This window comes from Calypte anna, chromosome 3 (genome assembly GCF_003957555.1).
Source record: "Calypte anna isolate BGI_N300 chromosome 3, bCalAnn1_v1.p, whole genome shotgun sequence".
Taxonomy (NCBI): domain Eukaryota; kingdom Metazoa; phylum Chordata; class Aves; order Apodiformes; family Trochilidae; genus Calypte; species Calypte anna.
Window position 1 is genome coordinate 28,204,798 of NC_044246.1, and position 27,885 is coordinate 28,232,682.

The window sequence follows — 27,885 nt, forward strand, 5'->3', positions numbered from 1 at the left end:
TCTATCTTTCTGACAATTTCATTCTCACCTCATTTTCTATAGGAGTTAAAACATTTCAGTCAACCTTGAGAAAGCCATGCTTCCTCCTCCTATCCCCCAAACACACTGGGGGAAGAAAAAGTACACTTAAAACCCATGCCACACTAGTTGAACTTCAAACTACAAAAGGCAACCATAAAAGATACACTAACTATAGTACTACAAAAGACTCTTCACAATCTCTTGAAAACAAGCAACTTTTCAGAGGATACTGAGCTCAGAAATCCAAGCTTAAGCCAAATAAACTGTCACTGTTTATAGGAAAGATCCTGGAAAAAGGGAGCCAACTGGTTATGCTATACTCCAAAAAGTGGAACACACTAACAACCTGCTACAGAGATGTCAGCAAAATTATTAATAGCAAATTAGATTTGTGCACTTCAAACACTGTAGTAAGAAAGGTTAAGTGACTGCAGAGATAATTCAGGATTATGGTAACCATTTTGCAAGACACACAGGTCCCCTTTTGCAAAATGTTGTTTTTCTTCTTTAACCATTTTGTAAAAAATGGCATTGCCAGTAAGAGAGCTCTTTGCGGAGCAGGCATCCCATGTTTTCTTTTGTACTTCTGAACAACTTCATCTCTCAGAGTTACACCGGGCTCCATCACTTTCTTTTTAGAATACATCCCCAGCCCTTCTTGTCTGCTCCCACAGACACCAGTTCCCTTGGTGGCGGAGACCCCTCCACTGGGCTTCCCCCCTCCTTGCTCCCCATGCCCAGCACGGTTCCTCAGCCCTGCCACAGTACCCCTTGGGTTTGCTGCCCTGTGACACCCCACAGACAGACTGCTTAATTGTGACACAGACCCAGTGGAACGATGGGTGAGATGGGTCACCAGCACCGGACAAAGAGGACCACCACAGCAGTTCCTTCTCAGAGGGGCCTGCTCAGCTACAGCTGAAGTGCCAGCAATGGCCAAAGGGTTTTCAAGGCACTGTGAAGCAGCACCTATGCAACAGGTCTGCTGCCCTATTTCCAAATCAAAAGCTTGCATCTCTGCATGGAAATTGCGTACCTAAGCGTTAAGGTCAACTGATCTGGAAATTCATACTGATATTTTCCAATATGCCAGTATACCTTGTGTTTGTATATATGCTTGAAAAGAAACACAGACAGTTCTTACATGCAAAAAATTTAACATATCAAAAGAAAAGCAACAGCAGGAAACTCTGAATAGGTATTATGAAAAAGGACAAAAAAAGACAAATGTATCAAGCGTAACAGGAACTGGGTATTAAAACAATTAGTTCTAATGGATTAGCAAGATAACAAGGAAGTTTAGTCCAGAGCTCCAATAGAATTCTGGAGTCATTTGCCTGTATGATTTGAAAACACTATGAATAGTGGAAGTAATTAACTTCACTTGCCCTTCAACATCAGCACCTGAGTTTATCAGCTCAGACTGTCTTTATAGCAAGGGGAAAAACATGTAACTTTCGGAGTATGATTCATTAGACCTGCATTACATGTCTACTTTAGGATGAGATGACTCACACCAAAAAATTACTATTTCTTTACACCAAAGACAAGAAAAGCACACACAAAAAAATCAGGTATGAATGCCTACCATACATATGTATTTTATGATGAGTCCCACCCTAGAAATCTAGTATTTCAGAGACTTGGCCACTTCTTTCCTTATTAAGAGATGGCTAACAATGATTCCCAACTCCAGAGAAAATCGAGAAATGAAATTTCTGCCATTATTTACAGAATCATTTTACACTCAAGATAGTCTCCTGATCAGTTTAAGCTGATACGAGGCTGTACCACTACCAAAAGAGACTGTCCTGCTCTGACCCCCACCCTCAGCTGAACTTGACACACTCTCCCTTTGTCTTACCTCTGTGCTGGAAAGACTGTGCTGCAAGTCAGATCAGCTCAAAGATCTGGCTGAAAGCTAACCATTCACAGGTTTTGTTTGGCAGGATTAGCTTTCAGACCAATCATAGCTGATGCAACTCACCTTATGACACAGGGAAGCAGCAGGGAGCTGATAAAAGGTTGGGACTGGTCTTTTCAACAGAAGTGAAGTCTTAGATCAGCTTCAGAGTCACCCTTTGGTGTTAAGATCTTTTAGCAACACAAAACTCCACAAAAGAAAGCCCAAAGAGTGTAAAAAAGCTATGGCAAAATGCGCAGGTAAACAAATCAGGGTTTTGAGCTTTCTGCCTGGGTATCTACACAAAAGGCACATGCATTTCAATACATATTTCAATACATATTTTCCTATACATTTCAGTGTTACAATCCTTCTCCTGCTGATTTGTTCTTTGTTTCAGGCCTTGATCCTTAAAAGCCAAAAAGAAGAAAAAGCTGCCTTTTTGAGGAAAAGCCACTTGGATCTTATGATGAATGTCTCAAGAATGAACTCGATTTAAAAAATGCTCCCTGCTTATTCCCAAACATTAATCTAAAAATGAAAGACAAACCATACTACTGAATGCTCAGTATCAGATAAACATTTGGGAAAAAATCCTTAGGAATAACAGGGGCTTTTTTAATCATGTTCATTGTCTCCTTCAATCTAGAATAGGATATATAATCCAAAGTCTGGAGAGAAAAATTCTATTTCTACTTATTCCTGGCACCATGGCTGAAACAACTTGCTTGAGTAAGACAGACAACCATATGTGAGTTCACTGACTTAAGACAGTAAAAATGTCATCAGAAATCTTAATTATTTGAACCTTCTGTTCAATCAATGCCATGATCAGCTGCAGCCTTTCATGAAAAGCATCTCCTTTCTTCCTCTGTCTCTTCAAGGAAGACATCAACCCCAAACAAACAACAAATTTAAACTGAGTATTAAAAAGCAGGAGTAGCGAGAAGGAACAGGGTAAGTCAGACTCAGCTTTTTCAAACCTAAAAGATAAAGTAAATACTAAAGGGTAAATCCGAGATTTTTTTAAGGAACGAGTATTGTTACAAATAAACATCTATGTCTTCATAGACACAAAGCAATAGCATTTGGACACTACTGTGCAAGAAGAAATTTGCCTTTGTTATTTTTAACAGGCTTCATTCACCACCTAACAAGCTACAGCCCCTCAAAGAAAATAGGACATGTGGAATAACAAACAAACACTGTTGGCAGCTTGCTTTCCTCTACACCCCCAATCTTCTGAGAAAAATTAAAAGGAAAAGAAATCTGTGAAATGAAATATCAGGTACTATAAAACTGCACAGAGTACACCTAAAACGCGACATTCACTACTTAAAAGAGACAATTACACACAAAGTGTTTCCTCTGCTCAGTTCCTGTCTTTCCTACACTTTCCACATACACAGCAACACCACACTTCAATTTTCATGCTGACACCTTTTCAAATATCTTTTGGGCAAATACAGAAAGAGCGATTTTTAATTACAGCTGCCATGCCAGATAAAAAGTAAATAAAATGTGCACGTGAACATTTACATTCTAGCTTGGTTTTGTGTCCTTTATTTCCCTCTTTTTTCTTCTTTTCCTTAAGTCCACTATTACATAGAAGATCAGCATTAAAGGAACCTGAATAAAGCACAGCACTATCACCCACAGATAACTGTATCATTCCTGTTATACTGTGGAGTCTTGCCAGGATTTGAGGGCCTGCCTGTTTACTTACTGGCAGTTTGGTTTTTTTTTTAATGCAACTTGAACTCTGGTCACTAGAAGTACCTACACAGGAAGCTGGTGAAGGCACTTTCCCTGCTGTCATGGAACAACTTTTGTGTACAGATTCACTGGAGGACAGAGAGGAACAAATGCGAGTCAGAGGGAGGGATGGGTACCAGAGTCACTCAAAAGCTATTTTCTCCCTATATATAGGTCCACAACTGTAAAATGGCAGAAGACTCCAAGGATGTTTTTTCCCATCACTACGATGATTTGAAAAGTGAGAAACATAGGAATTTGAGGATAACATCTAAAGAAGGGGAAAAAGAAGTATCACAGGACAAAGGAGAAAAATGATATTATGATGTTTCCATAAAATAACTTTGGGAAGGAAAGAAGTGAAGCAGTAGCAAATAATCCATAAATTATACTCTCCCTTCCTGCAAAAGAAAAATCAGAGGAAAAGCCTGGAGCAACTATATCCTGTAACACAGATGACACATAATAGTGTTAGTGTCTCCATAAGAAGTAGAATCATCCACCATTCTATCCAGCCAAACTAACAGCTCACCCAGGCACCCCCTGACCCTAGTAAGGAGACAGGATATTGTTGTTGTTGTTGTTGTTATTATTATAATGAGCTGTGAAGAACTCAAGGGAGAGATGGAGGGCTATGCAAGGTTTTCCTGGGACAGGCAATCTCTCTCTGCTGTTAGTTCACAAAGCACTGCATTTGGCAAGTTCTTACTGAACAATCCCTAAGTGTTACCCCAATACATGAAATGATCAATCCGTGTACTTAAGCCTAAAATTTTTGAGTCTCAACTCATCCAGAAAACCTCCTGATTATCACCAGCATTCACACATAGAACTCCTGACAATTTAGGATGTTGTAGCCCTTAGATGCCTAGCTAATTCTTGGTATTATCATCTTTCTCTTTATTTTTAAATGTTGGCAACTATGCCTACACATTCAGCACTTCCAAGAAAACTGTTCTAGAATGCAAGGCAGTTTGCTTCAGATGCTGCCCAATCAGCGCCTCCTCTTTAAAGGAAGAGCTCAATTAAGTTGGAAACTTTTCTTCTGAATGACTTGGTGTGTTTTTTTCATTGTGGCTGGATCTCAGTTAGTGTAATTGCTATTTATATCATAACATTAAAAGGTCTGGTTATGGGGTTTATAAGAAAAGTAAAATGCATTTTTAATACTTAAAAAAAACCACAACAAAATACTTCGTAGCACTATATTCCCCTGTATTTGCATACCACATGTTAAACAATAACAAAAAGAGTCTTTTACAAAGCTAGAGATCTCAAAAATATCAATAAATAGTAGCTCCTACAGCCTATTTGCAGGGAAATCTCTTTTTTGCCAGGATGGGGGGACTATCACAAGCAATGCATGCTAGCTTTAGCATTTCAAATGAAAAAAAAAAAATCGCAAGCCAAAATGTAACATCTAAGACAAACAAATACAATGTCTTTATTAGCAAAAACACTATTTTAAACGCAGGGAAAAAACCCAAAACTGTCACGTAAGGGAAAACACTAGCAATACCGCACATGGTGATTTCTGAAGATGCGAAGGGTCGCACGGGAGAAAGCCTTCTTTGAAAGGCAGCTTAGTGACATGCAGTCAGGACCTATGGCTCGAATTAAACAGAACTCTCCCCGGTCTCCTCGGCCCGTGCCCCCCCGCAGCAGCCCACCTGGGGACCCCGGCAGGTGAGGGACCCTCCCTCGCTATCTGCCTGACACGCCACGGGAATCGCATTTCCTAGCATTACCTCTGGCCGGGTCAGGGATGAACGGCTGTCAAATTCCCCGAGGAATAAAAAAAAAAAAAAAAAAAAAAAAAGGAAAAGAAAAACAAACAAAAAAAAATAGAAGAAGGAAAAAAACCACCCCCCAACCCATGCGGTTTCTCCCCGCGGCAGCAGGTTTCGGTGTCGGGAGCACATGGCTCATCTCCATATGTGAAGGTCAGGGCACTCCGGCGGGGAGGGGAAGATGGGAGCCGCGCACAGCCTGGCCCGCTGCCCGACCGACGAGATTGTTGAAAAGCAATAGATAGCTTCTGGCAGCGGCAAGGGGAAAAATATTTTGATCATGTGACGCTACACAAGCTAACTAGTTTGGTTCATGTGTGAAACTTTTACAGACGCTGCAAACCCCACGTTTGTAATCGGCCCCAGAACTCAGCCCGCTCACCTCTCCTCTCCCTCTCCTTTTCGCCTCCTCTCCGAGGAAACCTCCATCGCCAGGCAGCCCCTCTGCAGGCTGGAAACCCCTCCGGCAAGCGAAACTTGGGTTTGAAACACATTATGGAAAAGGGAACGCACCCGGCCATCAGCTGTATAAACATTCCTGCCAACTCTTCCTTACCGCCCAATACACGGCACCGTCAAGTTATCTGCCTGGCAGGAATCTGTCCGTAGGAAGGAAGACGTTCCGAATGTAAGTAAATCTGACAAGTAAAATTATTTTGCTATTGCTAATATGGAACTAAAGCAGTCCCAAACGTACTGACCAAAAATGTTTTGTTTGTTAAACAGCCTTTACATATGACTATCTGTAAATATCTCAAAATAGTTCTAAGGGACGTGCTCATTGTTCTTGATTTGGGAATTTCAAGCAACTAAGAAACACTGAATTTAAAAAAAATTATAATAAAATTTAAAAATCAAAAAAGCGCTTTTTTATTTTTCCATAAATCATGCCTGAAAGTAAGACATCAGTACTACCACTTCATATAAACAGAAAACCCAAAATATTCACAACATAAATTGCTACACAAAAAAAAACCTCAGAACTCCATACACTCCATCCAAATCAAAGGCTGCAAATAAACCAGCATATTCCTTTGATGCTGTCAAAACAAACCTCCTTATCTTTATTTTTAACTTTAAAAGAATGAAATTTAAGAACTACAAATCCTGTCCTTGTGCTTTCAAAAGAAATTTTCAGAGCTGATGTTTCAGCATCTTGCTTACAAACAAGTAAGTCTGACAAGCTAACCAAATAACATGATGAATGTTGGAACACCAAATCTCAGATCCTATCCAAGCAAACAGAGGAAGGCACAGTGCAGACTGGATACCTTCACACATAGCAAGTGCTTAGGTTGCCTATTCTGAATGACACTGTAATTAAAACTGCATCTCAACCTCAAGTAACCAAATAATGCAAATGTTAAACTTACTTTAACAGAGGGAAACTGAGGTATCCAACAGTGAAACCAGCTACCTTTAAGTCATGCAGTCAGCAGACAGCTATCCAGAATTCCTGCACCAATCCTCTACCTAACAACATTTTCCTGAAGTCACATAATTTATTTATCATGGATGAATTAATTGCTTGTGTAAAGAAGGCACTATTACACTTCTATCAATTTGTGAATTAAGTTATTCCCACTCTGGGAAAGCACACATGACTACAGTTATACTTTAAAACAGGATCTCTCCTTTTGAAATTTTCTGTTTTCTTTCTTAAAACAAAAAACAACCATGCTCAAACTTCAGGCCCTTCTGTAAAAGCCAGCTGTACAGGCATTGTGCTACAGCAAGACAGCCCCCCCTTTCCTGCATAACATGGATCAACTTCGTGCTTTCAGAATGTGACTAAAACATGTTGTGGATATATCTGCTTTGTAAAAAGCTCAGCGAGTTACCTCTATCTTAACCTGTAAATCCTCAGGAGAAGCTACTTGAAAAGGCTGTTATTTTGCCAGTGCAGATCCACTACCACCACAATGGTTTACTAAATATGAAAGGGTTTTTCCCCAACCCTTATTAATCAAGGATGCAATTAATTCCTTGAGCCTAACTATGTAGGTACAACAGAACTTCATTGTGGACCTGGCCACAGCATTTTTGAAGGGCAAATAAATTGATTCAGCAGCTTGGCAAAATCAAAACCATTTTGTAACTAATGCAGGTAAAATCTGCTACCATCTACCAGAACGCCTCCTACAGAAGATGTTCTTATTTTTAATAAGTAGATATCTAAAACAGATGCCAAACAAACCTGTAACAAAACAAAACAAAAACAAAACAAAAAACCTAACAAAACAAAACCAACAAAAAATAATCTTAAACTTAACTGTTCATAGTAAAAGCTTATAATACCCTATCAGTAGCACAACTAACACTACCTTCCTCCCCCACACCCAGGGAAAAGGAAGGGGAATTATAGATGGAGTTTTTCCCATTTTCATAATTTATATTTTTTTTTAGTAAACATGCCGAAGAAAATAAGTAACAAACAAAAAACTCACATTCAATTCCTTAAAAAAAAACAAAACAAAACAATCAGATTAGCCAACCATTCCTTTCCCACCCCTCCAGTGGTCAGAAAGACACTGGTGGGGGTCACAGTAAGTGACATAGTCCTCCAGATGGAAGTATCAGAGGGCATTATCACTCATATGGATGTCTTCATAAACAATTAGCAGATCACAAACCTAAATTCAGTATATTTTCAAGTCTGAGAAGGCTACAAAAGCAGGGGCAGGGAAACAGGACACCACAATGAATCCTCTAATGCAGAATATCATTTGGCAACCAGGCAAGTTCAGGTGCAAAAGATAACTAATAGTTCTTGAAATTGGAAAAAGGAAATTAAAAAATAGATTACATACTTCTACACATGCTAAATCCTTCTGACATAGTTACTAAACCCACTATAATTCAAATGCAAGCAGTAATATCTAAGTTGATCAAACACCTATAGCTCTGTACTGAAAGCAATTCCTTACACAGCTCCTAAACTACACTACAGAACCATCAAAATCTGTCTTAAATACACAAACTTGCCACTACCCATTCAGAATATTAGCAGCCTCATGACTTGGTTTGGTAGCTTATAAGGAAATGGACATTTCAATTCCACATGGAATACAAATGCACAATATATCAACATCCTTTCAAATTGTACCTGCTGAGAACTTTGACACCGATTTCAGACTGGTTTTAATAAACATAAATGAAACATTTTGTCAACAGCATCACAATAACAGCCTTAGGTTAAACAATCCTAAACAGCTGCAGGTGCTTTCAGATGAAGTAAGCTACTTATATAGTATACAAAGTTTACTAAAAGGTACTTTATACCTGAAGTAAGAACAATTCCCATATGAAAAGCAATCTTTAAGCAAGACACAATTGTGATTTCCCTACCACATTCGTTCACTTTAAAAACAAAGACAGTTTATCTGCCAGATAAAACAACTGGACTTAGTGGAAAGGAAGCTTGTGCAGCCACACCTGCACCACCCCCCATCACATACTTGTGCTCTGTACATCACAGGCATCAGAAGGCAAGTTCTGCAACAACAGCTAAGCTCCTGGGCACTTGTTCAACTCCATTTTCCTCAGAGTTTAATTTCTATGAGAAATGCAGTGACAATATAGATGACACTGACTACGTAACTATAAAACAGTGCAAGGAATACTTGAATTTTAGATGACAGTGCCTTTAGTTTAAGGTGACTGTATTGACACAGCAGACAAGTCCCTTGTTTTGCTCAGTCATTTGTCTTCTCATTTGATTGACTGAATAGACGCCTGTAAAGCTTAAATTCTCCCCCGAAGGAATGTGTTCACACTAACAAAGTACAGCCCCAAGACCCTATTTATCTCTGAGACCTCCATTTTCAATTGTTCCAAGGTGTGCCTGCCTGAAGGAAGGTCTATGTTATGTGCCTCAGTTTCCCCACCCTGCACAACAGGAAGATTAGTCTCTTACTCCAGGGCAAGTCACAATAGAAAGATGGTGTAAGGATTAAATGTACTTAGAACTGAATTGTTTTCTCAGTTGTTACTGAGAAACTAAAGGCAGTTAGAAGCAATCCTGTACAAATTAGCCACTTACTGTCCCCAAAATGCACTGTTCACAAATTACATTAATACCTTTAGATACATTCATCCCTCTGGATTCCTCAGCTGCAGTTAAACAACCCTGGGTGAGTTTGGTCCTTTTGGAGCTGGCACATGCTCCAGGTGGATCACTGGATACCACACTCTCAAAACTGACAGTACCACAGAAACCCTTCAGCTCACTTGCAATACAAACACCATAGCACTGTGCCAGTACATCAGCATTTGCATGTAAAACTTAGCATGACCAGGTTATAACTGGGTAACAGAAAAATTTAAAAGGTAGACTTATGATCTGAGTGGCAAAATGTACACCAGATGTACAGAAACTCTTCAGGTTTACAAAAAAAAAAATTATATTTACTTAAAGGTAAAACAAATTTTAAAATTAATTTTACTCTGAGATGATTGGCTCCACAAGATTCTCATGTATTACATTTATTTTCTTCTCTCAGCATGAAGTGATACAAAAACAACATTGCTTAGTACCACTCTTCTATTACTGGTTTTCAAAACAAATTTGAAAACCACCAAGGTATACTTTTAATCTAAGTTTAATTAAAGTCTTCATTCAATCCAACCAAAACATGTATTTAGCACTATGTAAATAGCCCCAAAATTGAAAGAAAAAGTTTTTTTTTTTCCCAAGTACCTTAATAATCACAATTCTAAAATATATTCCAGCAAGTTAGCCTACCACAAACACATGCTACTGAAATTCTTCAGCCTTGAGCATGCATGCACAGCGAGGAGTGTGGCAACACTACTTTACATATCCACAGAGAATCTTCAAAGCCTCCCGATAAAAGGCAATTTTTTAAAAAGTACTGAAATGTATCTACTTAGGGCACAGGTACCACCTTAAAGACACACAGATAAATAAACTACTGCCATTCCCATGTTAACAACAAGATTTTAAAAATATCTATGGTAAAATATTACAAGTGCAAAAGTAAGAAAGACCTATCGGAAGCTATTGAGACTTGTTTTCACTGCATTAATTTCATTTAGTTTTAACTAAAATAATGAAGCAGGATCACCTAACAGACAGTAATTTTCAAAATTTTATGTTGTGTATGTAACTAGTTAAATGCCTTAGTTTTCCTCTTCCCAGACTCGAATCAGAATACCAGAAAGACAGTAATTGCACTATGGAAGCAGTAATACAGCAGACAGGTTTGTATCTCTCTTTATTGTATCATACGCGGGGTCCTGCTGTTCAACATGTAGGCTTAAGCACTACTACAGAAACCAATAAGTGAACACCAAACCACAAAGTGTCAAATATGCAGTCGTAATATATATATAGATGCTACTAACTGAGAATATTGCTATTTGCTGCTTCTAAATAGAAGCTATGTGAATACTAAACTGTTTATTCGAAAAAGCACTGGGAAAAATATATTTTATTCTCCCATTGAGACATCAAGAATCCATTCACCACACTAACAGCTGTTTAATGGCCTTCAGGCACAGGACATGATTCTGCAGCCCTGGCTTAGCCAGAACTCCCAATACAGACCATCTATTTGGCATAAAAAGAGCTGCAGAATCAAGCATACTCCGAGTTTCTCTGCTGCAAAACAGATGACTGATAGACACACAAACTCAGAGCAGCTCAACAGATCTTTTTCCTACCACTTTCTATACCTTATGCTGTACAGGTACTCCTGAAAAGATCCAAGCCTCGTTCTTTCTGTGTAGGTGTATGCAAATCTTATACACGTGCACAAAGGATAAAGATGTATATAAAGCACACACAGAGGCCAGCTACTGCAGTGCGAATCAGTAGTGAAGAATAAAAGGAGCCTCGGGACTCTAAGTATCTATACATTGCCAAGGAATTAATCAATAATCACAATCACTGAATGACAAGGTACTGTGCTAGCACCTCCCAACTCCTCCACAGTCAATGTATCCACATGAGCAATATCCATCTGCTTTGAAAAGGTGTGTCCAGAAACAAGAGGCCTCTTTTCAAGCTCCCATTTCATCTCATGATTGGTTAAGGCAAGTAAATGAAATGGAAGCAAAATCTTCTTAAATAATCTCATCAGCTGGACAAACACAGAAGTCAGTTCAGAGTAGGATGCCACAGTTTCACATATTACAAAAATTACCCATGCTGAGGCAAGAATTTCCTGAACAAGCATTTTGCATGTTGAAGCCTACTGACTGCCCTTTTTCTCTGTTCGAAGTACAATTGTTTCTTATAGGATTAGAGGCCAATCATCATCTGCTTTCCAAAAGACACATGACAAGCAAGTATATTCTAATGTATGTGTATACATATACAGAGTATGAACACAGATAATTACTAAAAAAAAATAAAATAAAATAAAATAAAAAGAAGCCATCAAATGCTGGCCTGAATATCCTCGTTTTGTCTTTCAGAAAAGCAATCAATTTCTCTACTTAATAATACAACATGCACAGAGAATGGGAATTAAACACATGGGAATTAAAAATAAACTATGTAAAAAAATAACTGTTCTATAGGCAAAGTATTTAATATTTTATTTGACATAACCTATTTTAGACAGTAAAAATGTTAATTTAAAATCTAAAAAAATTTCTTATCTCCATCACATACTAGTTAGATTAAAAAATCATAATATAAAGAACACAAATGACTTTCATGAAAATTATTTTTAGGAAATAATAATAATAAATAAATTAAATCAATTAAAGTATGCCCTTGCCAGACTATTCTCTCTAAGCTACATCCTAATTCTCATGATAGAAAAACAAAAAAAAAGGAAAAAAAAACCATCTGTGAGAGGATGTTAACCCATAAATATAAGCAAGTATTTCTAAGGGTCATACTGAGGAATGAATTTACTCTCACTTTTCCAATAAAAACAAAATACTTTAAACAATTTCTGTCATGAAACAACAGAACTCTGAACTAATAAGTACTATGTCTATCTGATGATGATTCTCCTACCTTTTAAAGCCATAAATTCTGAACTGCCTGCATTTAAAAGCAAGCAGACTATGCAAATATTTTAAAATTAATTATGAAAGGTTATGCATATGAGGCCTCATTATCTTATGGCTTCCAGTGACCCTTTTACCAGTGCAAATTAAAAAAGGTAAAAATTAAGACTCACAAAAAAAAAAAAAATTATTTCCCTGGAAGAAACAGGAAGGAAATTAAATAAAAACTAAAAACCTGACAGGAGTGATCTGTTGGAAGTAGACAAACACATACACACAGCTAGCCCCATCCAGGTTTCTGGTTTTTTTCCGGATGAATACACCATTCACAGTATTAGGTGATGTTCCCTCCAGCTCCCGTTTGTTACTTTATGGCACGATCCAGCCGTTTGAAGACCCCAAAAGCATACACCTGCATTCCCGACAGTCCTTGTTGTTAAAAGCTATTAAAAGATTTAACAGTTCTTAATAGAAAGATCTTGTTGAAGGGAAAAGAAAGCCATAAAATTCTAATGCACTACTCCATTTAACACAATTCACTTTCCAACTGAGAATTCCAGCTTCATCTCACACTCGTGTAGAAAAATAATGAGATCAACAACTCCCGATGCTTCCTGAAGTATTCTAACCGCAATTTCAACGAAAAAGCACCTTTTCCCCTGAATATCTGGATTCGTTGCCGAGATGAAACAACCACAACCTCTGACAGATCGGCTTTTTCCATTCTTTGTACAACACACGGCGTTTTCTCACCTACAGCAGCTACACCCAAACAAGGTTTTTTTTCTTAAGAGGCATGCGTGTATCAGGTACCGAGCTAACAGAAATGTAGGGAAATTAGTATGTGGATTAATTTTTATTAATTTCTTTTAATTTCTTACAAAAATCTAATCCCTTGCATCATATCCACAAGCCGCAACATTACAAAACGCTTTTAGGGGCTCGAGCGCAACTTGAAATCCCGAATCCTCGTCCGAGCCCTGTTATTAGAAGATACTCCCTTACCGCCTCCAATTAGCATAGAATTAAAAATAAATAAATAAATATTTAAAATAAATCGATGCCACATAAACCCACGCCATCTAACCAAATCGGGTGACGGCGAGACGGGGGTTGGTGTGGGGTGGGCGGGAGGGAGACACCCTCAGCTTTCCACCGAGCTCGTGACCGGCCCGATGGGTGCAGACACACACCCCCCACCACCACCACCCCTGTCCGCCCTCCTCCCTCTTTCCTTCCCTCCCTCTTCCATTCCCTTCCCTTCCCCTCCCTCCCTTCCTCCCTCCCGCGCCACCTGGCCCCGCCGGCGCGCCTGGCGGGTGTTATTTGTGGCGGGGTTTTCTGTGACTGCGCCGCTCCGCGCTGCTATTTACATCAGCAGCGCGAGGTGCCCAATGGCGAGCGGGGAGCCAATCAGATGGCAGATTAGATGTCAACTCGGAGGCAGCTGTCTGGAGACGGTTGCAGCCGCTTTACCTCCACAATTCAAATTCCGAACCTGGCGGGGAGACCCGGACGCTCCTCGGCACCGGTCGGATAGCGGTGGGGGGGGAGAACCCCGGCTTCTCCAGCACCCTGCACCGGCACCCCAGCTCCAGCCCCGCAACGCCGTTGCGCCTCGGCCCGCCGCCCCGCGATCATCGCGCACATCTATCGACCGATCGATCGATCGATCGGCGGAGTTTACCGAGCTGGGGCACTCGGGGTGCGAGCGGGGGTGGCGGTCCGCCCGGTGCTCGCTCCCCTTTGCCGACGCCAAGGACTTATCTCTTTGGGCTGGTTTTCTTTTCCTTTCTTTTTTTTTTTTTTTTTTTTTTTTGGCTCCCCCCCCGCGTCGCCCTCCTCCCTTTTCCCCGGTTTGGATTTCCGCATGTTCGGGGAGAGACAAACGCAGCGGTGCGCGCGCGCACCCACCACGCGCGCTTCTGCCGGTGGGAGAGTCCCCTGGAGGTCACCCGGCCCAGGCACCCCACGCGTCCCGGCCCGCGCGGCGCGGACCATGGCGCGGGCACAGGCGCGCACACACACGCACGCGCGCTCTTCCCACAGGGAAAAAAAAATTATATATATATATAAAAAAAAATAATAAAAGTAGCCCGGCCGCGGATCTCACTGCGGTAACTCCTCCATTCAGTGACCAACTAATTTGCTAAGAGCGTGCAACGGCGCAACTCGCTCTGTTCAAAACAAATAACAGGTTAGAAAGAGGAGGTGGAGGGGGGGCAAAAGAGAAAGGAAAAAAAAAAAAACCCGTGGCGGATAATGGACGCTATCCCCCGGGAGCCCCCCGGGTCCAACACTCCGATTACAAAATCCACACACACACACACCCCCGCCCCCGTCCCAAGCTGCCTATCCTCCGGGCCCGCGTCCTTCCGTCCGTGGTGTTTTAAACTCGAGTCGAAAAATATTAATCGGGTCTGAGAAAAACTGATTTCGGCAGCGAAAGCCGCACTCCGATGCCTCCAGCCCCCGCGGGGCCGCGCATTGTGCGCGGCTCACCCTGCTACGGAGGCAACGAGGGGCAGAACTGGCCCGGAGAAGGGAAGAAAAAAAAAAAAAAAAGAAAAAAAAAGGGAAAAAAAAAAAAAAAAAAAAAAAAGAGAAAAAATAAAAGAGAAAAAAATAAAAGAAAAAAAAATGAGAGGGGGTTGGGAGAGGGAGAGGGGAGGGGGGGGGGACGGAAAAAAGTGAATTATAAGGAAACTAAGACGTCGACCCGAGTGGCACGGGGCCGTCACGAATCGAGAGCGGGGGTTTACCTGGGTCCTGCTGATGGCCTGCCCGGTGTTCCCGGGGCTCATCGCTGGGTGATTTCTTTGTTGTGCCGCTGCCCAGGCCGGGTTTGCCGCTCCGTACTGGGCGCCCATGTCCTTGCCCATCCCCATGCCCGCTGCTGCCTGCTGGCTTCCCGGGGCCGCCGCCGCTGCCTGAGGCTGGGGCTGCGGCGGGGCGCTGGGGCTGCTGTAGTCGGGGTAGCTGCTGCCGTAGCTCCGCATCATGGGGCTGGGGGACGTGAGCAGCTGGTTCAAGGTAGGGGTGGCCCCGGACGGGTGCTGGTTCTGCCCGGAGAACCGCGCGAAGCCGCCGGCCGCCGCCGCGCCAGCAGCAGCCTTGCCGAGGCCGGCCCCGGCGCCGGGGCCCATCATCATGCCGCCGCCCGGCTGCCGCGGGGAGCTCAGCATCCCGTAGCCCGCCGCGGAGCTCCCGTAGCCTCCGCCGCCGCCTGCCCCGGCGGCCGCCGCCGCTGCTGCCGCCACGGCTCCCGCGCCGCCGCCGCCACCCGCGCCGCCGCCGCCGGGGCCGCGGCCGTAGCCGGGGTAGTGGTTGTACTGGCTGTTGGGGTAACCTTCGTGGGAGTTTTGCAGGGGGTCCATGCTGTTGGGGGCCGCCGTGGGGTGCATTATCCCCATCCCGGGGCTTTGTTGTCCGCCATGTTGATCAAAGCAAGGCCCGGCGCGGCTCGCCGTAGCGCTGCTGGCAGGGGCAGGGGCAGCGTTGCCATAATAGCTATTGAACTCCGAGACACCCACCGCGGAGGGGCCTCCGCCGCCTCCCCCGCTCCCGCCGCCGCCGCCGAGGCCGCCGCCGCCGCTCCCAGCGCTCGGGGGCGGCTGCTGGGGCTGCTGCTGTCCGCCCAGGGGTCCCAAGCCGGAGTGGTCGTAGCGGCCGCCGATGGGTTCGCCCATCTTGCCGGGCATCTCCTCCTCGTCGGCGCCTTTATTCAGCATTTGCTGCGGCTGCTGGGGGGGCTCGGCCTGAGCGCCCAAAACACTGTCTTTTCCTCCATGTTGCTGCTGCTCCATGTCTGCACTGGGCTGAGCAGCGCCGCCACCGCCACCGCCGTTGTTGTTGCTGCCGCTGCCGCCGCCGCCGCCGCCGAGGCTGCTGTTGTTATTCTGCACGGGATGGTGCTGAGGCGGCGGCTGCTGCGGCGGCGGCGGGAATTGATTTAGCTGCTGCTGTAGTGCATGGTGGTGGTGGTGCGGGTGGTGGGCATGGTGGTGGTGGGCATGGTGATGCGGGTGGTGGGCATGGTGGTGGTGGGGCGGCGCGGCGGGGTGATCGCCTCCGACGCTCTTCAGCTTGTGGTTGGGGAGCAGCCCCGTCTCCATGGCCGAGCCCGGGTTGGAGGAGGAGGAGGAGGAGGAGGAGGAGGAAGAAGACGAAGAAGATGAAGATAACGCCAAGGAGCTTCCACCTTCCTTCACAGTCGGCTCCGAGGAGGAGCCGCCGCCGCCGCTGGCGTTGTTGTTGTTACCGGCGGCAGCGGCGGGAGCCGCGTTATTGGCCATGTTCAGCGGCTCGCTGTGGTGGTGGAGGAGATGGTGATCTACATTATTCACGTTGCTGCTGCTGCCGGCCGGACTCCCCTCTCCGACCCCCAACGCGGGGCCCAGTCCGGGAGCCCCCGCGGCGGCGGCCCCGGCCCCCCCTGGGCCCCGCTCCGGGCCCAGGCCGCCCGGTAGGCTCGGGGCTTTGCCCTTGCTGTTGTTCGCACCCGCCGGAGCCGCTGCGATTTGCGCGGCCATGATCATCGCAACATTGCGGGTCCGGAGAAATTAGTACTGATAATAGTAACTACTTTGAAATAAATAAATTTTTTAAATGAAAAAAAAAAAAAAGGAAATTTGAAAAAGTAAAAAATCGACCTCCACCCTCAAAAAAGGGGGGCGAGCAGGGCTGGGAGGAGGGAAAAGAGCGGGGCAGAAAGCGAAGCGGCCAGGCAAGGGACTTGACTGAGCCAACAGTATCCCCTGCGGACCGCTCCGCACGCACCAAATTACAGAATTTTCCCTCCCCTAGTCCGTGATTGAGATTAGAAATGGTAAGAACGCCTTACGGTCTCTGCCTGTTCCTGCTGTGTGATTTCATGTTGAAAGTTTTTTGTTCAGGTTTAAATGAAACTTTTTTCTTTTTTTGTTTTAGTTTTTTTTTTTTTTTCCTCTTTTTTTTTTTTTTTTTTTTTCCTCCTTTCCTCTCTAACCCGGATATGGGTAAACACACGTCTGGCGGAGCCGCGCTGGCCCAGCATGGCATGAGCGAGTGAGCGAGCCAGCGCCGGCAGCCATCGCCCCCTCCGCCCCGATAGCTCCCGCGCACTCGCAAAACGCGGACTGGATTCCGCACGGCTCCGGCTCCCGCTCCGCGCCGCCGGCAGCGGGACGGGAACTGGGGGCTCGGCCCCCTCCGCTGTACCCGCTCGCAGTCGGGTCCCGCTCCCGTACGCGGCCAGGGCCGCGGCCGGCGCGGACACCCTGCGGGCTCGGCCGGCCTCACTCGCATGAGGTTCACTTCGAGGCGAAGGGTCGGGCTGGGCCCCACCGGGTGCCCCGGGCCGCCCGAGGCCGCGGGGGGGGGCTGGGCTGGCGCCGCCGCTGTGGGCCCAGGGTGCTGCCCGCAGCGCTGCCCCGGTGCCGCAGGGGGATGGGGCGGGCGGCAGCCGTGCTCCTCGTCCAGATGTGCTGGATAGAGCAGATGGGTCGGTCAAACTTTTAGGGGAGAGCACGCTGCCCCCCGTTTGTCCCGTGTGTCCCGCTTAAAAGCCGCCTCGTTTCATTCCGAGGGCAGGGAAGCTTTTGCCGTGTCACGTGGAATTAATACTACGTTTCTTGATTTTGTTCTATTTTGTTTTGGCTTTTAAATGTCCTCCCCCTCGGATATTTGTATGCAGACGGTTATAAAATTTAACCTAAAATTCTGTGGCGGTAGCATCTTCGCAATCGTCCACATTGTCCATCTGTCTCCAAATTCTAACAGTCATTTGCGCTGATGATGCTTTTATATATTGGGCTGTTTTCAATATGTTCTGTGCACTTATCTGCAGATCAACAGGAGCTGATCAAGGAGAGTGAGACATTTTTGGTCTCATAATTGTTTCCCCAAACAATGTAATTTCCAGTACACACAAGGCACTCATGAAAATCTAGTAACAAAAAAAAAAAAAAAGTAAATATAAATAACTCTTGTTCCAAATGGAAAGCTGCTGTTGACCTACATTTTTGAACCACCTTTCAGAACCATTTGAAGATTTTTTTTGTAACTACCTTAATACAAATGATACTCTAGTATAAGAACAGGTAATACTATATTCAACAGATGAAAGGATTTGGGGGATCAAGAACTTGGCTATGAGTATAGCAACTAGAGATATTAGCTAACGTTTTTGATACAGTAAGGGTCTGGTCTTAAATTACTATAGTGGTCTGTTAAAGATTAAGCACATTTAAAAATTTCAAAATAGGTAAATAGATGAAATAGCAATTAGGGAGGAAAATGCAGCATATAAAAAAAATATTGTTAGAAGTAGGTAGGCTTTTTGGAATCCACTGTGAAAACATTCAAAAGCAGGAGCATCATACTGTAACATTGAATTACGTGCAAAGATACTGATAAATGTATGAACAGTGTGATTCCAGTGTCTATTAATTTTAGTTCTTTCTGAAAACTCAGAAATATTCTGATTTCCACTAGCGAGTTAGTTTTGAAAAGTCTCAGTGCTCATCAAGTACATCTTATTAATACTTCTGTTACAATTGCTTTTTTTTTTTTTTCCTTCTGGTATTCTGCAAGTGTAAAAATGTTATATAGCTATTAGAAAAGCATAGATCAGGAAAAAAATGGTGAGTAATTCTAGTGGGGAGAATCAGGTGCATACCCAAGGGTCATTACAGTCTGTAACAACAACAATTTGCCATTCTATGCAAACTGCTAGAAAAGGGTATATCATCTTTGTAAGAGAGAATAACAGAACTGTAAGATGAATTCGTGCCAAATAATTTATCAGCTTTTGCCAAGAGAATACTACATCTTTGTTTGTGAGCCTTTTTGACATTTTCTCCTGGATTTTCCTCTTTCCTATATTCAAATGCACGCTAATTATACACATTAAACCACGTAAGTTGATTTTTTTTGAAGGCTTTCATATGCAAATATAAATATAGATGTCTAGTTGTATTTATTCACATGTGTACTCTAAAATAAAATATAAAATCAATTATACATTTATACTTTGAGACATTTATACTCAAACAAAAATGCATACATTGAAAATCTGATAAGATGTACTGATGGTGCCTCAGCTGTGGATCACAATACTTCCTGATGTGCTCCACAACTCTTTCTGATCAGGAATATAACCAACAAAGTTTAGCACAGATTTACTTTGAAATGCTTTCCCTGGGAAAGAAAAAAAGGGATGAGGCTTTAAACTGGAGAGTTTATACTACTAAGTCCTTCTCCTCTCATTTGTTCCAGCAACTCAGCTACAAGATTGGAACTAGGAGGCTATAAAATAGAGGCCCTCAGCACAATGAAATCAGTCTGCTATAAAAGGCAACACATGCCAGTTTTTTCTCCCCAATGGCAGATGCCACACCCTAAAGCAGACAGAAGGCACTGCAGTCTGTGCAAGAGAAGCACAACACAAAGCAACAACGATGGTTCAATTTTTTAGATCGCAAATAATGTTGAAATTCCTTTTGCCGTCTTTGCTCAGATGATGAGTGGTAGTGTTTGTTAAATTGAAACGCTCTTCTCCAAAAGCTCTCATTGTATGCATGAATTATGAATTTATTATAAGATAATGTAAAAAAGCTCTAATTGCCATGCATATTATCCACTGCAAAATGATTGCATTGATATTTGATATCGCAAGTGCGCAGTTTCAGCTTCAGTGCCATTTTCACTCTTTCTTCAGTTTAATTATTTTCTATAAACCAATGTTGTCCAAGCTTGGTTTCCTTCTCTTGATTTCTTTCTGATAAATTATAACTTCTGGTGCTCCGGGATCCCTTTTGAGGATAAACAACATAATTTTCTAAAGTTACTCTTGGTAAATTTTTTATTTGATTGGCTACAACATCCGCACAGACCCCCTAGGCTGCCCATCTGTAGCTTGACCCCATGGAAGTGAGGTGCCTTTCCCAGCAGAATAGCAGCCATCCTTCTGTTTGGTCAGAGCAGTGGCTTTTGAAAGAGTAACACTAAAGCGAGATACAGAAAACGAACCCATATTGTAATAATTCTGAGGTGTTATTTTAGAAGTATTGGGAGAAATCTTTAATTTTTTTGGCAAGGCAAAAATCAAGTCAGAGGTTCAAGAGGCTGTTGCAGCTGACCTGGGTACCCACTAGAGTCTGATAAATCTCTGAGCACCGAAAACCCTACCTATTTCTTGGCCTCTTGTGCTTTATATTTACATCCACTGTGCAGTTTGATTAAACAGTTGTCAAATTCATTGTAATTCTCAATTTCCTTCTCTCAGATTGGCATTAGATTTAATGAGAAAAAAAGAGAACTGTGAGTTTTTATTAAATTATCACTTCTTTTACTAGTTAAACATCCAATCGAAACCATGCTGAAGTCAGTGCAAATCTTTTAATTGACTTCATTAAAGCATACATTAGATCACAAAAAAGTAAGCAGCCAGCTCAGAGCTGTAGCTTTATGCTTTCGATTGGTATTTGGAGCTATAGTAATGGGATTTTGCTTTTTAGATAACACTTATGTGGCCACCATTTAACATAGTAGTGTTTTCATTATTACATAATATTTACATTTCAATCACAAATGTCATGTGTAAACTATTACAGTAGATATCCATCTGATAAGACAGAATCTGTTAGGTGTAAAGCCTGTAGGTAAGTGTAATATTTTTATTTCAGCTGGTCATAATGAACTTTGAAAAAACACATTTTATGCCAACAGATTGTAGCCTAAGACATGTAGAGATTGACACGTTCTATTATTTAATTAAAATCCATTTTTTAGCAGACGTTAATCCTGGGGCAATTTAATCTATTTCTTCTGGCTATGTGTAAACAAAAGGACTTAAAACATCACCATCTCCATCTCAAGAATGTTTTACATTATTTTATTATGGAAATGCAACATTAGCAATATTTTTTCCTTGCTGGATTTAGACTACTTTAATAGAATGTTTAAATGCCTCAATTTTACAAATGAGAATCATCTATTGAAGTCAATAAGATCACTCACTTCCTGAAAGTTAAGCCCTGATTAAGTGCTTCTGTGGACTCAGGCCTCGAGGAAAAACAGCTCTTGACTCTGAACTTTGGTGAGACAGCAGCCCAACCAATTTTCTGAATCAACCCAAAACCTTCCAGTTGGCATTAATAGTAGGGGATGCTGATTTCTGGGTTTACCCACTGGTGAAATTGGAGCAGTTAAGCTGAAATTATGATCATATTTCCACACCCTATGTAACAGTTGTAGAACATGATAGAATTTTTGAGAAACTGAGGAAAAGGCCTTCCTTCCTTTGAATTAATAATTTATGGTCTGGTTCATTTATAAATTAGAAATCTTAAAGGAGATTCAGTACAACAGCAATCCTACAGTTCTCTACCGATGTTTCTTTCCTTTTCTCCTGCCTTTTACAAATCTTTTCTTTGCTGATGTGCAAGAGACACAAGGAGACCAAAAGAAATATTTGCTGTTAGCTACACGTTGGTTGGAGGTCCTTTCTATCATCAGTTGTAGCATGCAGGGCTGACTGATACATTGAAGAAACAGTCAAACTGACAATATGCAGCTTTCACACACATAAAATAAATAAGATCAGTACCTTAGCTGTAAACAGGCTGGATCTTGAAAGTAACAAAAAAACCCCTGGTTTTCTCTCCTAAACTTTTTCCACAGTATGGTTACACATTTTTTTTATATTACAATGCAAATATTACCTATAGCCTGAAGTATTTATCAGTTGCCATTTCTAGGAACAGATTGCTGTGGCCTCTGTGTCTTCACCAGGCAAAAATAATTTGTTTCCAGGGTATTTTTATGTACAACCAGAAATGCATGGGTTTTCATAGGAGATGGTGCTATTTTTTTCATTTTCAAACTGAATTTATTTTCTGTAGTATATATGCAAGTCTAAATATCTGCAAAGGTAACAAAATTATGATTTTGCCTGATGCACTCTTTCTGACCTGTTTCTCTAGGATTTGACCACTCACAATCTCTAATACAGCAGTTCTGAGCCTTTTAGCTGGAGCCCCACCTTTCTCCTTTTCTGTAATAGTTTGTAATTCTCCCCTTCCCCCATCTTATCTTCATTCCCCACCCTTTCACACGTACATGCATGTTGGCTCTCTGGGTAACCCCAAATTCCTGCATCCCAGCTTGCAGCTGCCTTAGCCTCATGAACTATAGTCATACTGTATCACTTACACTGTTGCTTTCTCTCCCAATTAGTTCTACCCTCCAACTTCCAACAAAGTTCACCCTGGTGCCAGTATCCTTTGTCCCCTCTGCTTAGGGTAGACAAAGTGAACTCTCTTGGGAAAGAGGGGGAGAAACTGCAGTGGCTGGCAGAGGATGAGGGAGGAGAGAGGTGAGAGGCGAGATGAAATTTTCCTGAGCCTTCTCCATCCCAACCTGGTACAAGCTGTGCTTTCCCAAAGGGGCAACTTCCTAGTTTGAGAGCTGTTGCTTTGGTACGTTTATCGTTTAAGCACTCCTGTAAACTGAGAAGCCCAGTTACTCCCATTTCACCATCAAGGAAATGAGGCACAAGGGAGGAACACCATGACTGTGAGAACATTTCTTTCAGCCGCAGCACTAGCTTCAGCAGCTCCAGGTGACTGCCACAGCCACCTGCCAAAGACCTTTGGGCCACTGATGCAACAGTCTGTGCAGCTGCATGGTGTGCCAGTAACCCAAGGGGGGAAAAAGAAAACTTATTTTTATCCAGATCCTTGCACTGACTCACCCAACGGCCCAACTGGTAGTGCTGGCATAACAGGAAGGGGGAAGAGAAGGGGCAGAGCACAGGAGGTGCTGCCTGCTTCTTACTGTTTGACCAAAGGGGACGTTTGGGGACAGAGGGAGATGGATAGGACCTGTTTAGCCAGCACTACTGTCAAAAGAAATGTAAGATTATAAACTTTCCAGCAAAGTCCAGCCGAGCCAATGAAAAACATTACTATCCCCATTTTTTGTTGGCATCCCCCTTGCCAGATATTAATGTTTCTCTGTATCTGCTGGTATGGTCTGTGTGTTTACTGACCCTTCTCAGATTAAATGAGCCAGGTTACCAGACTTACTGTTTAAACTGTCTGCATTAGCTCAGACCCATTCACCTAAATAAGATGGGGATAAATTGAGCCAACAGATCTGAGGAGACAGTGGACTTGAGGAGAGGCAATAAATGACTGGTGGGTGGCAGTAACCTCTCCAGTAAGGACAACTTCTTATGTACTGAGGGAGTCCATCCATTTAGGCCTAAATGTTGGTCACAGTGATGCAGAGGCAGTTATATGTCAGTGAAGAGAGTTTATCAATCTTTTGGATGTCTGGCCTAGAGTAGTAAAAGCTTCAGGGCCGGGGGTTTACCATCTTTTATTTATTCTACTCTGACTGCATCACGGGGATCTACACATGTGAAGCCTACGCTGAACAGTTTGTGTACCTCCAGAGACCCAGGCTTTTATCACAGCTGCTGGTCCATCCTAAGTGAACTAACAACACTTGCCCAAGTGTGTGAAGTGTTAATACCCCTTGCACAGGAGGCAGCTGAGGTGCCTGCGATCTCTAGATTCATTGAGAGAGGTAAACTTGGATGAAGATGGTCTATATACTAGCTGGAGAAGAGGAAGTCAAGTCTGTGTTCCCAGGGAGCCAGTGCAGGAGGGAGTTTTGCTCCCTCCGTGGGGGTGCAATAGCTGTCGGTCACACGTGTGGTCCCCACAGAGATGTTGAGCTGCTCCTGTCCTCAGCAAACAGGACGTCACCACCAACTGCCATTCGGGCACTTCACTTTCACATCCTCTGTGCCACAACACCTCTGATTGTTTAAAGCCACAATCAAATCCTCATTACAACGGCGAAGTGTTACTAAAGAAAAGCATCCCCCATGGCTGGGTCCCTGCTTCAGATAAGCTAAAAGCTAAACGAATCTAAGAGAAGGTTGGTTTTCTCTTTTTTTTTTTTTTTTTTTTTTTTTTTTTTTTTTTTTTTTTTTGGTATCCTGGATGTAAACTACTTCAAGATACAGAGATCTAAAAAAAATATAACTATGTAACTAGTCTAGGGCTTGATCTTGGTGGAAATGCTTACTAATTCATGTAGTCCTTGCTCCTGTTAAGCCAGGAAACCTAGTGACAGACATGAGCAGCCATCACGTGGTAAGGATTTGTCTGTTTAAAACATCTGTTTCTTCTTGCTTAAATTTAAAAAGAAATGTTATTAAAATTAGAAAGACCATTTAATTAATCCAAAATATCATCTAGTTATTTAACAAAGACTTAACCATGTGAGTCATCTGCATTAGCAAATCCAGATGCTATAGTCAGAGGCAGCAAAGGCTCAGGGACTGACAATAGGCTTGCTTTGTACACTAATTAATTTGTTGCTATTTGTTTTTCGTTCCAAACAGACCATCTCTAATATTTTCTCTCTCTTGGTGGATTCTAGGAAATTTGTCAGTGAACAAAAAAAATACCAGGATCCCTCTCTCTTTTTAAAAAGGTAATACACATACACTGTTAAGATTTTTCTAATCTTGGGTTTGTCTTTTTAGAGGACTTCATCAAAAAATGAAATGCATGCATATCTTTTGGCCATGTTGCAGCTGCTCTTTTCTCATCCAAAGGATTGTACCAATGTGGTTTTCATTTAACAACACTTAAATAGAAATTGCCACACCATTCTGTAAACTTGCTATGCATATGTCCAAGAAGAAAGGAGCCTAATTTGGGAACCGCTATCCATGGTGATTCTCAGCAGCTAGAAAAATCAGAGACTGCACTCATTCTGGGAAAGGCCACATAATGTGAAATCATCAAAATCATCTTGTCCTTTTTGCTTTTCACTGAAGGGCTGGTTCCACTGAATGGGAATTTTCAAAGTACCTTGTGTCAGAAGAATTAAAGTTCAGCAGGAACAAAATGAGGCCAGTACTAAACATTTTGCTGATTTAATTTTAATACATATCATTTTTATACAGGGATCTTACTTGCACAGCTCAATGGAGCCATGTATTTGAAGAGCACTGCTGATTAATTAGGTTGGTTCAGTATGAATGAATTAGGTGATCTCTATTTTATATCTGTTTTGAAGTTCACTACTCTGAACTTCACCCCATTCAGTGCTTCATCCCGTTTAAAAGACTTATTACTAGCTTTACTTGGGCAGGAAAGGGAATCATTAAAAGCACTGTGCAATTCTCTTGAGTACGGTGGGTTCTGTTACAGATGTATAAATCCAGCTCATTACTCAGCTAAGAGGAACTGACTTTCTAGGTAGGTTTTGAAAACAGAAGGATCAGGAGTTGGCAGGTGTGAAAATTTGAGTTTTTAAGGACCAAGCCTGAATCCAAGTTCTTTGTTCCTGGGGTGATGTCTTTTTTATATGTACACAATGTGTTTCACTCCTATTTTCTTGAAAGGCTGCAGAAACAACTTAGTTCCATTATTTGGAATATTTATCTCAATACTTGAGTAAAAACAAATTCATGTCTCACTTAGAAATGCAACAAATGTGGAATATGCTAGACTTCCCTTTTTGCTTCAGTTTACTTCCAGTTCAGGAGTTCCTTTATCCAGTCTGATGTTAAATCTACTTGTATTAGAAAATCCTTTTTATCTGAGCAAATCTTATTCCTTAGCAATGAATCTCAGAACATTTTGGAGTGATTGTATAAAGCCATTGCTTTTTCTTCATTGCCCACTAAAGAAACATTTATGATTAAATGGGAAAAGGAACTATCTCATTCTCTTGAGCTGGAGATATTGGACTCAATAATACCCTTCATATGTGTATGCTCTATTTCAGCTAACCTGTTAGAATTGCAATATAAAATTGTAAATCAATGGCATCAAACACCTGTGAAGATGAGTAAGATTGCAAGCCATTTCTCAGACAGATTTGGAGAAACAGCTCGCAGCCAAGAACTCTTTTACATGTTCTACAGAATCTCTCCTAAATTACCCCAATAAAGTCACTTGTTATACATCATACTGAGAAAATTGCCAGCTGCCTGATGTCAAGTACTCAGGAACACGATACATAGGGACACTTGGACTTTGAGGTATGTGACAGACAACTGGATGTTAATAAAAATCGAGTTACAGGCTACTCAGATGGTTATTTGCAGAGCTAAAAAATCAGACTCTTCTTTAATAATAATGAAAGTGGATTCTTAAGATTTTGTTCAAATCTGTTCTGTTTAGCTATAACTGCAGGAAATGCATGCTTCTCTCTATAAGATGTTCCTTTACTGATTCCTTCAGTGAAGGTAGGAATAGTTAAACACAGATACTCATAAACACTTCATGGGTTAGAAAGAATGAAAATAAGGAGGAACTTTTTTTTCTTGTCTTTCAGTAATCACAATGGTATCTCTTTTAAGCCTGTCATCTTCTGCTCAGATGATTCTCTTGTAAGGGCTTTCATAATACGAATTTAAAATGAACTGTAGCTTTGTACCTACACATATACATCAGTCAGAACTCTTTTTATTTTGGAATAAACTTATTAAGATTTATATATGTGAAATATCCCTAGACGTAAAAAATGCAGAGTTATTGCCCAGGCATGCTTTTTTACCTTTGCAGGGTATATAGATCAGTGCAATATAAACACGTGGCCAACAGAAAATACAACACAAAAATATACACCACCCAGCTGGTGGTATTTCAGTCCCACTCACAGAGCTGACAGTACCCACTGAACACAATTTTTTCACAAGGGTATTCTCCTGCTCCCACAGAGGACCCCAGAAGGTGGTGGGGGCATATTATTTCTTAGTGCATTAATGCGATGACTTTATGCTGCTCTGGAAGGGTGATGGAAGGTCTGCTGCTGGAAAAGGGACTACAGTGTTACCTAGAAGAATGCAGCTAGGAGGAGTTGAAGAATGATCAAGGAAAGGATTAGAGAGAGGAGGAACTCCAAGGAGAGGCACCTGCACAGAAGAGGGCATCACAGGGGTCAAAGCATCTTATTATGGCTCTGGATTCAGCAGTGTGCAGCAAAAGTTATAAGCGAGTAAGGGAAATGGTGACTTCTTCACTTGGTATCTTTGACTTGAAAATGGTTTCTTAAAGATGCTTGCTCACATATGAATCATGAAGGCTAATTACACAAAATTGCTTGGCCTGTGTTATACCTCAGGTTGTATGACCTAAAGGTATCTTCTGACCTTAAATTTTATGAATCTGCATTAAGTAGCTGTAAGGAAGGAATTGCAGAATAGGATGCTGTTTCACTGATTTGAATTACAACATGTATTTGCATCTTCATTTGCATTTACTGTCTTAAGAATAACTGTAGTGAATGCAGTTGTGGGATGGAGTTGTCACTGTGGGCTGAAAAGAGGTGAACGTGTGTTCTGAGAGACCAAGATCACGTTTACAGGATTGACATCTACTAGCACAGCTGTAAAGGGATGTCAGCACTGACAGG

The 27,885-nt window shown here is 42.2% G+C and overlaps 1 protein-coding gene across 6 annotated transcripts in view; it reads right to left on the reverse strand.

Annotated features, from left to right (window-relative positions):
* The window catches only part of ARID1B (AT-rich interaction domain 1B), a 330,726-nt gene extending 313,469 nt beyond the window's left edge, over nt 1-17,257 (reverse strand). For 3 of the 6 annotated variants that reach the window (XM_030448694.1, XM_030448693.1, XM_030448696.1), the window contains exon 1: nt 15,219-17,253. In XM_030448694.1, the coding sequence (XP_030304554.1) occupies nt 15,219-16,994 (1,776 nt within the window). In that variant the 5' untranslated portion in view covers nt 16,995-17,253. Of the gene's footprint in view, nt 1-15,218 lie in introns of all 6 variants that reach the window. The other 3 variants (XM_030448695.1, XM_030448697.1, XM_030448698.1) reach the window with 3 other exon arrangements.
* Between the last annotated feature and the right edge of the window lie 10,628 nt (nt 17,258-27,885).